We start from the raw sequence: 15,422 nt of genomic DNA on the forward strand, positions 1-15,422 counted from the left end.
TGGAACATACTGATGTTATTGATGTGAATATTGATTTGATACACACACACACACACACACACACACACACACACACACACACACACAAACTACCTCACAAAAGTCTTGTCGTTGATCACAGTTGAAAGAGCAGCAAACAATAACTTGACTTCTAGTTGATCATTTCAAAAAGTGCCAGTAGGTAGATTTCTCAGTTGAATCATCTGCTGAACTGCATCCCAATCATCACAAATACTTCAGAAGACCTATTGGAACCGGCATGGACCCAAGACTCTCACATAAATCAGTCAAGTTTGGTGAAGGAAAAATCAGGGTTTGGGGTTACATTCAGTATGGGGGGTGTGCGAGAGATCTGCAGAGTGGATGGCAACATCAGCAGCCTGAGGTATCAAGATATTTGTGCTGCCCATTACATTACAAACCACAGGAGAGGGCAAATTTTTCAGCAGGATAGCGCTCCTTCTGATCCTTCCACATCAAAGTTCCTCAAGGTGCTCCAGGATTAGCCATCTCAGTCACCAGACATTATTGAGCATGTCTGGGGTAAAATGGAGGAGGAGGCATTGAATTGGGTTATTGAATTGTTATTGTGAATCCAAAGAATCTTGATGAACTCTGGGAGTCCTGCAAGAACACTTTCTTTGCCATTCCAGATGACTTTATTAGTAAGTTATTTGAGTCATTGCAGAAATGTATGGATGCAGGAGTGATACACAATATTAATTATTTTCTCCACTGCACCATGACTTTATATTCTATACTGTACATTATTTCTGTTAAGTGACAAGACTTTTGTCTAAGCAAAGTCAGACCTTACTGTCCTAATTAATTAAGAATCAAGGCATGATATTTTATTTTGGTAAAATAAGCGTAATCTAGAGGCATTTGCCTTTCATATAAGCCACTTCTGATACCAAATGATCAACATTATATATTATAATGTTGAATTATATATATATATATATATATATATATATATATATATATATATATATATATATATATATATATATATATATATATATATATCAAAATGTACTGTATACATTTAAATTATTAAATTTATAATTAGATTCTTGATTTAAATTTAAAGCAGTATAAGACTATGGCAAAGAATAATGCTTAAAAAATAAAAATAAAATCTTGTGCGCTCTGTACCATGGCTCCTTACATTCAAATAATGCATGAGATCATACAATTCTGACAGAAAAGTACAAGTAAAGAGCCATCATTCAAAAATGATGTTGTTACCCTACATCAGTGGTTCTCAACCATGTTCCTTTTATGTCATATTTTCCAGTCTTTGGTAGTGAATTGTGCTGACTCAGTCACAGTAATAATGTTTCAAGGAATGTGATTGACTGTTCACTTGAATGTTACACCTTCATTTGTATGTGCTCCATGAACTCAGGATCACAGCAGTTAACAGAGAAGGTTAATGATCAGTGATGGTACAACAAATCCTGATCAGACTGGTTCAAATATGCAAACTCTAAACAAATCCTGTAATCATGAGTTTGCTGAGCCAAGTTACAGGCCTATGATTACAAAGCCACCAACTGATACATATTCAATAGACAAGAGTTTGCCTGCATAGACAATTAAAAGGTGGTCAACTCCATCAAAACATGTACAATCTCCACCATTGAAGGAAAAAGAAAAAAAAAAAGGCCCGTCACAGTACTGACAGACCCCATGTGATGCTCAAGCACGTGTCATGCATTGAATAACATTTAATGTTATATATTTAAATAACATTTACATTTTTTAAATAATAGAATCATTTACTTGATAATATTACAAGAACATTGCAAAATATGTTTGTTTCAAGTAGCAAAAATGTAATATTGCCTCATTTTGAGCCAGGCGTGCTAAAACAATAATGACTAGCCTGCTAAAATCTTCTCCAGGCATTTTATGAACCAGAAGTAGATTGTCATTTTACATGGCTCAATAAATATTTGATCAAGTGGAGGATTCTGGTAGTCATATATTTCTGAATAATGATTATAACGACAGCTGATCTGTGGCAACTGTTTGCTATGTTCCAACCCTCATTGCACAACACAATAATTTAACAAAATCAGTTTTTCTATCTTTATTTGTTAGGTAGCCATATAAGAAAGTTTAACATATAGCCAGCCAATTATATATATAATAATCCAGGACAACCTCTGCACTTAGTGACGGGTCCTGGTCACCCTGTGGGAGTTTGCTGAATGGACATTATCCCTTACATACAGAACATAATATGTTCATAATATAAAATGTTATTTTCAACACAAAGAAAACACACACAAAAAAAAAACATGTTCAAAAGAGCAAGATTCAAAGAGAAAAAAAAAGACATACACTAAAGCTAAACCATCAAATTAGTTTCACATTAAAAACAACTTATTTGCAACACAACATTATATATTTTTAAATTGTGTTAGATCTTTTTCTCAATATATTTATATATGTGTCCTTTTATTGAATTCTGTCTGCATAGGTTCTGTAAAGACATCTCTTTGATGTGTATTTTCCTGAGGTCTGTTCGAGGGGAACTGATTTTCCTGACTGACATCAAGAAATAATTTTTACATTAGGTGTTTGTTTTTTTAATTGGTACTTCCCTTTAAAGAAAAATATTTCTGATTAACAGACACTGACTTTCATATCTTTAAAATATATTTCATAACACAGGCAAGAAGGCAAAAGAAAGACACATTTGATTTTATAAACAAGCCTTGATATCTTCTGAAATTTTGCCAATGAGAAAAAAAAATAAATATTCAGAGATTTTTTTTACTGGGAGCAATATGTTCTGCAGCTTCAAATTAATTTAAGATCTAAATATCTGAGGGGATTTAAAATGTTCAAAAATAAGCAAGCTAACACTTCACTTTGGTGTAACTACTAGACTAACCTCAGCTGTTTAAGGCACGGAGAGAAAATAGAACCATGGCTCAGCTAAAATCGGGTTACCAGGATGGGAATCTGTTTATACAATATACCAAAAAGATCCAGACAGATCAGACACTAATAATAATAGCTTTTAACTGATTGTCAATTTTCATGTTAATAAAAACAAATACATTTACACTCATACATACCAATGTAACATGATTGCTTGTTTATCAAAGAACGTTATGTTTATGACTCACATCTGCAAATAAATCTGCTTTCAAATTAATATTAAAGGGGTGGTCCACTACGATATCATATTTTAAACTTTAGTTGATGTGTAATGTAGCTGTGTGAACATAAACAGCATCTCTGAATGTAATATGCTCAAAGTTCAATGCAAAGGGATACATTGGCTTTTACAGAGTTAGCTTAGCAAAGCCTACAGCAAATGAAGTTTGGGGACTAAAAAAAATACATCTGGGTTAATGAGATCACAACTGCTTCAGGTGACGCGCTCTTACCACACGCATACACCCCATGCAGCAAAGGGGTGTGGCCAGAGATGCTGTAATTTTATAGCAGGGAAAGCTAAAATGCCGTCCAAATGCTGCTATTTCCACAGAGCTTCTTCTGTTTCTGAGCTTCCAAAGGACACAAAGAGAGAAGTGTGTACAATTTAACTTAATGTTCCAGAGATTTATTAAAAAAATATATAGCTAGCATTTGACAAAGGACGGCTACCAGAATCTCTCCCAGTTCAGTATAGACGAAGCTGTGGATTGTGAGTCACAACCTTTAAGTATTTTTTTATTGTTAAAATTTTTCTATTACATGCATAGTGTCTAGCGTTAACAGTATGTTGTAGCGAGGATAAGGTTGTAAACAACAGGTAATGCTGTTTGGCACCGTTAACAATTTAGCTACAAATTCATATTTATCTGTCAAATCACTGTAAACACCCACAATCTTCACCAGCACTGCAGTTTCTCTCTATGCAGCCGCTTTCCCTGCGTTCTACATCTCACATAACAAAATTGCAAAATATATGTGAACGCTTCATATTACGTTTCAAAGTCATAGCGTGACGCTTTTCCAGGTGACGTGGAGCCGACCTGCGAATCACAGCATATTATGTTAGTTGACCAATCAGAGCCTCTTGAGGGCATGCCTTTCTGAGGAACTAGGAAATATGACCGTCGTTTTCATGTTAGCTGAGTAGCAGTATAAAACACACAATGGGCCACCCTTTAAGAAAAAAAAAAAATTTACTTTAAAAAAAGCTACCAGCTTAAATCTTAACTTCAAAGATTCAAATAAAAATAAAAGTTATTGAAAGAATTTGTATTCCTCAATTGGTTTTCAATAAATAAATGTAAAGATGACAAAACTTGATGACAGTTTTGAAAACTCTTGATAATTCCTAAAACCCAAAGTCAAACTGTGTCAAATGCAACCCATAAGGGACAATACAACAAAGACTGCGTTTATAATGCAAGTCTTAATGCACAAATCTGTTCTTTGGACCATATGCAATACTTTTAAAATTCTGCATTAATCTGAAAGCTGTGGATATTTTTTGCTGCAAAATTTCACTGTAAGTATTTAAAATGCATAAAAGTTTGTATCTGCAGTTTGTATATATCTAGAATTGAAATAAAGTAGCACGCAAGATTTGCCTATATTTGTTTGAATGCATTTGAATAAATTAAAGAGACAGAAAGTGAGAGACCGATTGCGTCGCCCTAGCATTATGGTGGCGGTCAGATATCCAGATACTGGATATGTATCTGATTTAAAAACAAACAGATTGATCTTGTGCATGTTTTTGTTTTCATGTCTGCAAAAAAACCTGAATCTGAATAAAATTCTGATTTTTTTTGCCAGTGAAAACGCAGCATAAATATGTATGTCAACCGTTGATAGTGTGCTTCCAGACAAATGAGAATATGTTACATTTTAGTAGCTAATAAGTATGATATGTGGCAGTCTCTAGTGTGCCTCTTGAGGCCAGAGGAGTGAAGCTTACTTGCACAACTTACAACATCCAATGCTAAAGGTTTGAAAAGAAATAACAGGAAAGCCAGCATTATGTGATTGGGAAATAGACAGATAGAGGTGGAAATGGAAACAAGTCACAACACATCAAAATCAGGCCACAACATAATACTCCTAAATATGGGGGAAAAAAATTCAGAGTAGCAGTTTCAGGGGCCATTCACAGAGTCCAATGTGCTACTTTTCTATTGTGAACATGCACATTATTTGTCGTTGACATGGCCAAGGAGGCACTTTTTAAAAAAACCATGCCGTCTCTTGTGTTTTTAGATGCAATGATACATTCTGTGTGAATAGCTCTTTAACACACTATTGTGGCTGAAAAACTGCACCACAGAGTATTCCTACTGTTAGATAGTGCCATCAAGTTCGATTTAGCACACTTCTGTAGAGGGCTAAGACAGGCAATTGTAAACTGATTGTCAATCTCAATTGTATTAAGAATGTACGTAAAGTGCAAGCTTTCATGAATAAGGTGTACGCTTAAAGTTCCAATGTGCATCATAGTACAGTTCAGCACATCTAGGCCTGATCGGCTTGGATTTTCATTGCAGTTTAGTACAACTTAAAATTGTGTGAGATTACAGTGCTTACCACAGGCAAAGACTAGAGAATACACACGACATGTCACTCGTATCATTTTAAATGGGGAAAAGTGTAAAGGTCAATATGGCAAATAAAGCCCGCCATTGAGTACAAGAGCCAACCATCGATCGCTTTTTGGCGAATAAAGCCTGCCTTCTAGTACAGGAGCCAATTATCGATTGCTATAGACTGACGATACTCTGGGAGAGGGGCTAAGACCAGACATGAGTTTCTGCAGATTTTGTGTGATTCAGGAAACTAAAGAGTTGTTGTATATTATTGGTGATTCCTAACATGAAATTTAATCGTAAGCTTGGCAAACATTTTTGGAGAATTTGATGTTTCCTTATTCAAACAGAATGCCCAAGCATACTACCTGAGAGGCGTTTCAAAGATGGCCGCCGAGTAAAATGACTTGTCATAAAGGGAGTTTGCCACAGGTTTGACATATACTTGCAGTGGTAGCTGGATTAAAACACACCATTTAACCACATCACATAAATAGTTAACTATATGCGAAAAACAAAACCTAATTTAATTTTGAACAGTAAATTTAATTATGACACTGTTATACACTGTTTCTTTTCAATAGGTTAAAGTTAAAAGTTTAGGTGCCATGTGCTCCCACTGACAGGTAAATTCTGCATCTCTCTCTCTTTCAAGTTCAAAGTAGACTTGAATGCCAAAGCATTTTAGACATGTATATAAAATATACAGCAAATGAGAAATAAATGACAGAAAAGGGAATAAAAGCAGACAATATCTCTAAAAATCATAATAATTACAAGATTTAAAATGTGGAGATTATTTAAATAACCCTTTAACGGCCTGCTCCACCAAATGGTTGACCATATTTTGACTGTTTTAAATAACGACTGTTAAAGTCATTTAAAGATTGACATTTTTAAATAATGGTTTACACACACACAGCATTGTTGGTTTAAAAAAAATATATTTTGCAGCTAGTTCAGACCAGTCATCCTCTCCGAGTAGATTGTATTTCCACCTGTCAATGCGAGTCGCGCGTCATTAAAAACCGTAGCGAATGACGTCAAGTCTGACGCTTTAATTTCAGAACAGACTTCAGCCGAGTCCCAAACCTTAAATCTCATACACGAGGACTAAAACAGCTTTTATATTGTCATATAGCACAGGTATTCAAGCATGCAAATAAGAGAGAGCTCAATGTCCGCCACGTAACCAATATAAACTAATATAAAACTACTGCATACATCACATGCATAAATCACGGCATGGACATGACATTAAGATGCCTACTGGTTTAAAAAAAGCCTATATATCAAAAGAAGATGGACAAATGTGAACCTTTCTCTCATAAACTATAGTAAAACAACTTGTCAAAAGCTGCGAACAGATTACATACAGCAATAGAGAAAAGAGCACTCTTTAATTATCAGCTGTTAGTCAGCGTCCATTCTTTTTTTTCTGGTCATTGCGCCTTTGTCGTGTGCTGTGTAAATGCAGACGATCGGATACGAGTCACTTTTAAAAGATGATGTAAGCAGGTCATCAAAAAAATCGGATACAGTCACAAAATCGGAATTAACCATCAAGATCTGCAGTGTAAATGCAGCTTTAGAAACCCAGGTGGCCGGCTGATTTTTTTTAAGTCAAAGTAAGTGTTGACAGGTCACGTGCACACGGAACGAAATGGGTAAACGAGAGAAGATTTTTCACTATTTAATTGATCGCGGATGTTTGGTTATATTGGGCAGATATAAAAAAAAAAGTGTAAAAGAATGATAATAATAGTAAAAAAATGTGTCACTAAATATACTTGGGCGGCCGTTAATATACCTAGGCGGTTGTTAATATACCAAGTAAAGTCTATGTGTGGAAAGCACTGGATTATCACTATAGTTGTGCCACCTCTACTAAAAATCTTTCCCATCCAGCTCACATTGAATCAGTTTCTTGACTACCAACAAGTGGCAGCACTGTTCACGTCATTTCTGTATACTTTTGTCAGGAATCCAGATGAGGAGTAAAATACAGTAATCTATTCTAAAGCTAACAAAGACATGGACAAGCTTTTCTGCATCTGCAAATAACTATAGCAGGTGTTGATGAGGCTGGAAGTGTGGTGATGAATGATACAGCTCCCTCAGAACTTCACCTGAGGTGGTAGTAATAAAGTACTTGGTACCAGGTATGGAACACAGTGGAAAAGCCCCCCGAAATGAGCCATAACGAACCGAACTGTGCCATGCTGTAGAGAAGCACATTTTTTAAAGATTTTTTAATTTAGCTGATGTTTTTTTAGGTTATAGAAAAAAGAAAACAAAGTTCTAGTGAAGGGTGGGAAGGACTATGAGCTGGGACTTGAACTCGGGATGCGTTATCGATAACGACAAATCCAATTGTTTACACATTAGCGTTAGCCTGTTAGTTGTTAATTAAGAAATCCAGTGCACTGGAGCATTTTTTTGTTTGGAGGCTTAATTCTGTTATGTTTGCTTGATTTTATCTTTTGTACCACTGGGATACCATAGAAATGCCACACTGCAGTTATAAAGAAATTGAACTAAATGTGAACAAATTATACCGCGAGCTCCAATGTCTTCTAAGAGCCAACCATCTGAATCGATTTAAAGATCTGATCATCATACAATATTTATAAGATGCCTATAACAAAAGCAGTAAAAGTTAATGAAAGTTGCAATCCAACATTAGACTAGAAAAGCAGCTATTAATATCCAGCAAAATAGAAGTCCACATTATCAGTGTACATGACACTCTACTATCTTTTGCTGGTTAATAGGAAATTACACATCAAACTATCATAAAAGGCAAAGGCAGTTAAACATCCACTGATCAGCTTAGACAAACATAACATTTCACATTTCTTAATAATTTTGGAATGGAACCATTGAGTTTGTGTAGTTGAGATACGAAATCACGGGGTTAAAGGTCACGACTGTTGTCCACTCCACGTGGTTTCCATGGGTTGCCTGAGGAACTCCTCCACCTGTCGGGCCATGTCCATGGTCTCGTCCAGGTCAAATTCTCCCTCTGCGTCTATCATGGTGTCATTCCTTCAGACATACACATACATCCACAGCAGTCATGCATTGATTTTGTTATACTTTATAAATAACATTGGGGAAAAAACAATCAACAACATTCAATCGAACTTACATTGCTGGATAGATAGTGAAGTTATGGTGTTGATTAACGGTGGGAGATGCTGCATGATCCATGAAAGAATTCCCAGGAGATGGTTCAGGATTGGGTGAAGAAAACCTGAGAAATGCATGCAGGTCAATAAAATTTGATCTACAGTATTCTTTCAATGAATTTGTAATGATTCTGGTATACAGTCTCAAATAGCTGGCCCTCTATCAAATGCAATACAGAGGGACATTACACTAAACACACATCAATAATCACACAAGAAGAGTTCAAGACAAATTGCTAGAGAGTTCATTTGTGGCCAGGACTGAGCCTAATGCTATTTAAATATAGTCCCTCTTATAACTTCTCAATCATGACAATTCTGACAAATGTATTTAGATAATGCAGGTTCTGCTTTTACTAATTGCAACTTCATTGACATGGAAAATGATTGCAGTGCTTCCCACACATAGACTTTACTTTGGTGGGCTGCTCAGGTATTTTAACGATTGCCCAAGTATATTTGATGTCACTTATTATGGTTAACTATTATGATTATCTTTTTACACTTTTTTTTGTATCTGCACAAGATAACAAACACCCATGATCGATTAAGTAGTGGAAAATTTTCTACACGTTTCGTACCGCTTTTGTATGTGCGTGAAAAAAGTCAACAGACAGTCTCACGTGCTCTGCATCGACCCACAGAGACACACATTTTTTGGGACTTAATGCGTCCGGCTAGGGTTTGTAAATCTCCTAAAATGTCTGGGATTCAACTTTTGCTTTCTAAAGTTGTTGTTAAATTTATTAGTTTTTGCAAGTTTACTTTTCTTTTGGCTTCACAGCTGAAAGCGCGTGCACAGCCACGAGAGCAAAAAGAGAAACATTAAATAATACATTCTTTGATCTAAACGACTCAGAAAAACTTTACAATATGCTCGGAGAGGACGAAATGCCATCTAAACTTATACTACAACATGACTATCCACTATTTTTAGGCTTTCATTTTCACTTAACAAAAATCTTATTCACATAAGAAAATATATAAATATAATGAAATATGGCACGTGACAGAAATATGTTACATCTAGTATGTTTTTTTACTATGCAGAATGTTTTGTTGAAATAATCATTTGTACTGTGTTCTTGATTTGTATAAAAATAACAAAAGATACTCACTCAACCTTCACCACCTGCTTGATCTCTGGTTTGACATATCCATCTCCCACTGCTTTAGCTGTAAAAAGAAAAAAAAAATTACATCATAGACTATTCGATGCAACTCCATTTACAAAACCCAAAGTCTGAATTCTTCATTTAGACAGAACATTTTATTTCTTCAAAAAGATGAGGACAAGGCCTCAAAATTCATAAGGTAAAAACATTATTATTGTTACTATACATATAACTGTGTTGAGGAAAATGAAATTAAGGGCGCACTTATACTATGCTTTCCGAACAGTGCCCAGGCGCGTTTCCTGGTTTGTTTGAGAACTGTGAGTGCTCTGAATTGGGCTCAGGCGTGGTTCAGTTGACCAGCCCTTGCCTGGTTGGAAGAGGTGTGCCAGACCGCAGTACGCTTGTAGTGTGAGTGTAAATATGTTGATATGGATTTATTAATCATTCTTAATTTTCAATGAACGCGAAATGTCAAAGTTAAGTAAAGATGCAAATCCCTCGCTGCACAACAGTTGCACCTTCAGCAAACCTCCTAATACCTGCCGCACGAGGACTTTTATGATAATTTATGAGTGTCAAAAGTGGTTGATCTGTTCGGCAAAATATTTGTTAGCGTGTCACTGCATCATAAATGAAAAAATATAATGCAAAACTTTATAAAACTAAAACAGCCTTCATTGTGCTGAGCGAGAGTGCTTCTCTTCCTGTTAAACTGAAGAGTCACATCATCGATGATGTAAGCTTGCTCAGGTTTGGTAGGTAAAAATGCAGTGTGAGTACAGGGCGAGGGGGATAGGGAAGGGGAGGGGGGACAAGGCAACTGTACCTAATGTAAGTACGCCCTAAGACAAAATAATGTAAATATTTTTCTGACACCTACATTTTTCTGTAGGTTGTTGAACAGTCACAACAGATTGGACCATCTGACCAATCAGATCGCATTATGCTACAGAAATAGAAGGGTTTGGAGATACATCTTCAGAAAACAAATTAACATTTTATATAAAAAAGAGAGGTCTTTAATCCTTAATTTCAGAAAAGTAACCAAAAACACTTTATGTGACATCAGTGGACTTCGACTGTAATTACATAAAGCTCCAAGAACACATTTGCGTGGCAAAAACAAACTGTATAAAGAACTTTGCCAATCTTTTCTCTTGCTTGTCAGGGTGCATGTTTACTATGGGCAATATGACATCTTGCCATTTGAGTCAGAAGCGCAACATGCAAGTAAATGTACACTGGGTAATAGGGCTGTACGATTTATTGAAAAAGATCAAAATCTCAATTCGACCGCCCCATTCTTTTAAAGGAAGTTGTACAAGTCTTCACAGTGTTTTACATACGTTGGACACCTCCAAATAGTGTTGAAAGAGTTACATAATGTAGGTATAATTCACCCAAAGATTTTAGGGATGCACCGTACCAATACCAGAAATACTCGTAAGGTACATGAAAGGCTGATACCACGCACAGATACCACTCAACAGTAATTGACTACATTGATGAGATTTGTTGTCCTTCCTGACTTCAATGTCTTAATATTTTAATAAGCTTAATGTATTATATATTCATAGCTTAGTCCTTATAAACTATCAGTTTATAAAATACATTATTAATGAATCTATAGGCTACTGAAGAATAAACCAAATGTGAAACATGATCCTTGCATAATGATCACAGATAAACAAGCTAGCACTCATTTTATATATAAACTATAAATAAAAAAATGAAAGAAATTTTAAGTAATGGAAGATTATGTAAAAAATCTGTAGACTACAGGCTAAATAAAAGCGCCTTGTCAGAGCTTAACATCACTGCGGTCCCCGCGAGCAAGTCAGTTTACAGCCTATACAGATCACACAATCTCAATAAACACTTCATGTAAATGTATAAATATTTCGATAAGTATTGTTAATGGAATATTTATAACGATATGTCAAATCTTGGCTTTGGTTATATCAATACTGGTGTTGAGCTCTCACACGCGCTCTGTCTCTCTCTCTCTCTCTCTCTCTCTCTCTCACCAGCAGCAGTTGGCATATGCTGCATAAGGGCGCTATACACACTGCACAGCATATACTGGCAAGATGACAAGTGCTGAACTCCACAGGACCAGTTTTATTTGTTGCTGATTTGCATATTGTTCCTTTTTTAAAATGTCTTTTATTTTTAAAATCTCTCAAGTTAAAATAGGCTATCGGGTAACATAATCTCCCTCAGAGATATTGGAGTTTAATAACGTGATGTGCAGTAGGCTATTGACCAACACCTCCCTGTAAAGTTTACACACTGCATAGACTATAGGCCTACAGCTCTGGTGTGTTATGAATTGCATGTTTTAAATGACAGCATGTTTGCTATATTTAGTTTTTACTGTAAAATATACATTATAACCAAGTACACAGTAAAATAATTTTTTTGAATGGCTTGCCTATTGGCAGCGTATGTTACCATTAAGCTTAAATAGACTAAGCATATTTTTATTAATATTAAAACACATTATTACAAACTAGCCACCTTTTGATTTTTTTTTTTCGTTTCTGTATATTTTTTATCAAACGAAAAATGCAATTAATTGTTTATTTTGGTTTTCACTTTATTAGAATTAAGATAATTATTAGGCTACACAACTTCTACATTGGCTCTGATTGCGTTTTAAAAGATATCCTACAGATAGAATTTTGGCTCAAAGACATTTATGCCTGTTAATTTCAGTGCTGTTTTTTGACAGATTTCGCAAAGGCTTCAGCTATTCTAACTGTCAGCTGGTACCAGCCTCAGTTTTGCGACTTGACTTGTGTGGCATCTACGTATCGATGTCTGGATGACAGCGAGAGAAAGATGAGATCAGACCTCAGATTCGATGTGTGGCTGCACGTCACAATTATTTACTGCAATTTATGAATATTGGCTTATCTAAATTAACTTTTCATTCGATTAAAAGCCGAAATATTGCCAGACAGACAAAACAACTTTTTGGAAAAGAGGTTTGGAAGAGAGAGGTTTTGGAAGAGAGCGGCTTCAGTGATAAAAGACGCACGCACGCACACACACGCACGCACGCACACACACACACACACACACACACACACACACACACAGGATGCACTCTTGTAGGCCTATTCATTATTGATTTTTTAAACATTAAACGTATAATAATCAAGTGCAAAAAAGAACGTGCCACATGGTGGCGGTAGCCACTATGGTTGCTTTGTTTCTCTGCAGTTGGCTTGTCAGTGGTGCAGCATTGCTAAATCACTTTTGTTTTAATAAAAAATAAGATTATTTATTATTAAACATTGTGAGATGATGGTCGCATGATTTTTAAAATGAGAGTAGGCTACACATTGCGTATTTATGGCTATTGATCTTATCTACCCGCGACCCACCCATAGTTAAACATCAAGTAGCCTACTTTTTGATTAACTGACCCGCGGATTAACGGCAGGACTCATGAATATGAAAGAAACACTCATAACAGGGTTTTATGCGTCCCCAATATGCAGTGCCAAGAGAGAGACTCCATAAGGTAACGTACACTGCACACACTTTGTGTAATGTGTGGAGATGTGGACGCATGTCAGTGCAAGGATAACTCATCCTTTAAATGTACATGCTTAATCATTAATAGATAAGGTCTGGATTCGCAGGGTTATCAACAATGTGTGTATATTTTTGGCTTGGAACAGCCTTCTGTTTTTGTGTCCCCGAACAAATAAACTTCATTGAAACCAAATCTATGAAGTATCGGTACTCTGTATCGGCGAACACACAAATTAAAATACTCGTTCCTCAAAGTGACGGCAGTCATGACATGAGTGCACTTGGCAGTAAAAGTGAAAATCATATCGCATTTTAGAGTTATGTTTTACGACAAGCATTTGATATGTTCTTTCTTTCATAGTGAACAGAGTGTTGTGCATGAGAATACATTTTTAACAGTGTCAGTAAAGCTACTTTAGTCTATAAAATGTTGAATATAATGAAAGAGGGATAATGACAAATGTCTCATTTTACCAGTGAAAAAAAAATTCCAATAATGTTGTCAATGACAGATTGCTAGCATATCTCTCAAACACAAAAATTCAACGTTAGAATTATGAATAGTTGCATTCTGATGTCATCACTTTACTGTAAATTAACAACCAGACCATTTTTAAAGTCTGTTTAAGTCCACCATTCCAAGTCTATACAAAATGTATTATTTTAACCAACAGTAGGCCTACACATAGGCCTAATTTTATTATTGTTGTTTTACCATCAGTTTGAGAATAACAATAATAATAGTCTGCTCATATTAACTTTTATTTTACATCTACAGAATCATGAGAAAATCATGAACTTGATTTTAAGCAAAAAAAATCGTGATTCTCAATTTAGCCAGAATTGTGCAGCCCTACTAGGTAATGTAATGTGATTTGACTGAAAACTATGAAGGTGTGCAGTCTGATCCACTCATCTAATTAATGAACAATTTGTTTTTTACAAAATGCATTCAAAATGACTAAAACTAACCAATGATAATTTTTGTTAGAATGCACAAGCACTGTGCTGTTCATTCATTAGATGACTACATCAGAGTGTGCACATTCAGTCATGTTACTGGCTCAGTAGACTTGTCAAGACTGTTGTCAAGCCATTTTTGCTGACGAAATCAACATTGCAGGACATACCGTGCACAAAAATGTTCTTGAAACTTCACATGACTGCAGTTCAACCAAGTCATGGAAGTTTTGACATTTTTTGGTTCTTTTTCTGAACTTTGAACATCTCACAACCCTTGCTGTTTATGGAGGATCAGAGAGCTCTCTGATTTAATCTAAAATATGCTCATTTTGGTAACACTTTGTTTTGATGGTCGATTGGAATGTTAGTAGACTGTCTGCTTAATATCTGTTGATACTGCTCCGTCAACAAACATTTAACTGACTTTAAAGGGCACCTATGGTGAAAAATCTACTTTTCAAGCTGTTTGGACATATGTGCATGTATGGTGTATAGACCGTCATATTGGGGTGATATAAACAAGCCCAGTCCTTTTTTTTCAATTTAGCAACATAAAAACAGAGGACCAATTGGAGCGGTTTTCAGATCGACTGCAACTTTACGTAGGAGTGCAGTCCCCCAGCCCACCGAATTGATTGTCAGCTGCGCGTATTAACATTTTCCGGTAGTCATTTGTATAATCATATCAACAAGACCAGACGTGCGCAAAGCAACCAGGAATAAAAGGTCTGTTCAGTTTGCTAGGATCATCAATCGTTATCAAATGTGATCAAGAGTAAGTTTCACATGTTTAAAATGTTTTAAAACAGTCCACGTGTGTAATGAATTACATCCGCGTTTCAGAACAATTATAAAGGAAGACGCTTCAATCCCGGTTTGCGGACGTTAATTGAGGTTTATATTGTACATTAACATAACAGATATCCATACAGCAGTGGAGATTAACCTGTATCCTGTCACATATGTGTGCAAAAAGAGTACAAAGCTAAACGGGCGCTCTGTCTGTCTGTGTGTGTGTGTGTGCGCGTGAACTTTGTGTGACTCATCGATGTAACTGCACAACAAAT

At 35.8% G+C, this 15,422-nt stretch overlaps 1 protein-coding gene across 2 annotated transcripts in view; it reads right to left on the reverse strand.

The window, feature by feature from the left end:
• Window positions 1–2,083: 2,083 nt before the first annotated feature.
• stat5b (signal transducer and activator of transcription 5b) overlaps window positions 2,084–15,422 on the reverse strand; it is an 89,877-nt gene continuing 76,538 nt past the window's right edge. For both annotated transcript variants that reach the window (XM_056469821.1, XM_056469822.1), the window contains 3 exons: window positions 9,847–9,904; window positions 8,689–8,793; window positions 2,084–8,585 (listed from right to left, as the gene is read on the reverse strand). In XM_056469821.1, coding sequence (XP_056325796.1) covers window positions 8,462–8,585; window positions 8,689–8,793; window positions 9,847–9,904 — 287 coding nt within the window. In that variant the 3' untranslated portion in view covers window positions 2,084–8,461. The remainder of the gene's footprint in view (window positions 8,586–8,688; window positions 8,794–9,846; window positions 9,905–15,422) is intronic.

The sequence above is a fragment of the Danio aesculapii genome, chromosome 12 (assembly GCF_903798145.1).
Source record: "Danio aesculapii chromosome 12, fDanAes4.1, whole genome shotgun sequence".
NCBI lineage: Eukaryota > Metazoa > Chordata > Actinopteri > Cypriniformes > Danionidae > Danio > Danio aesculapii.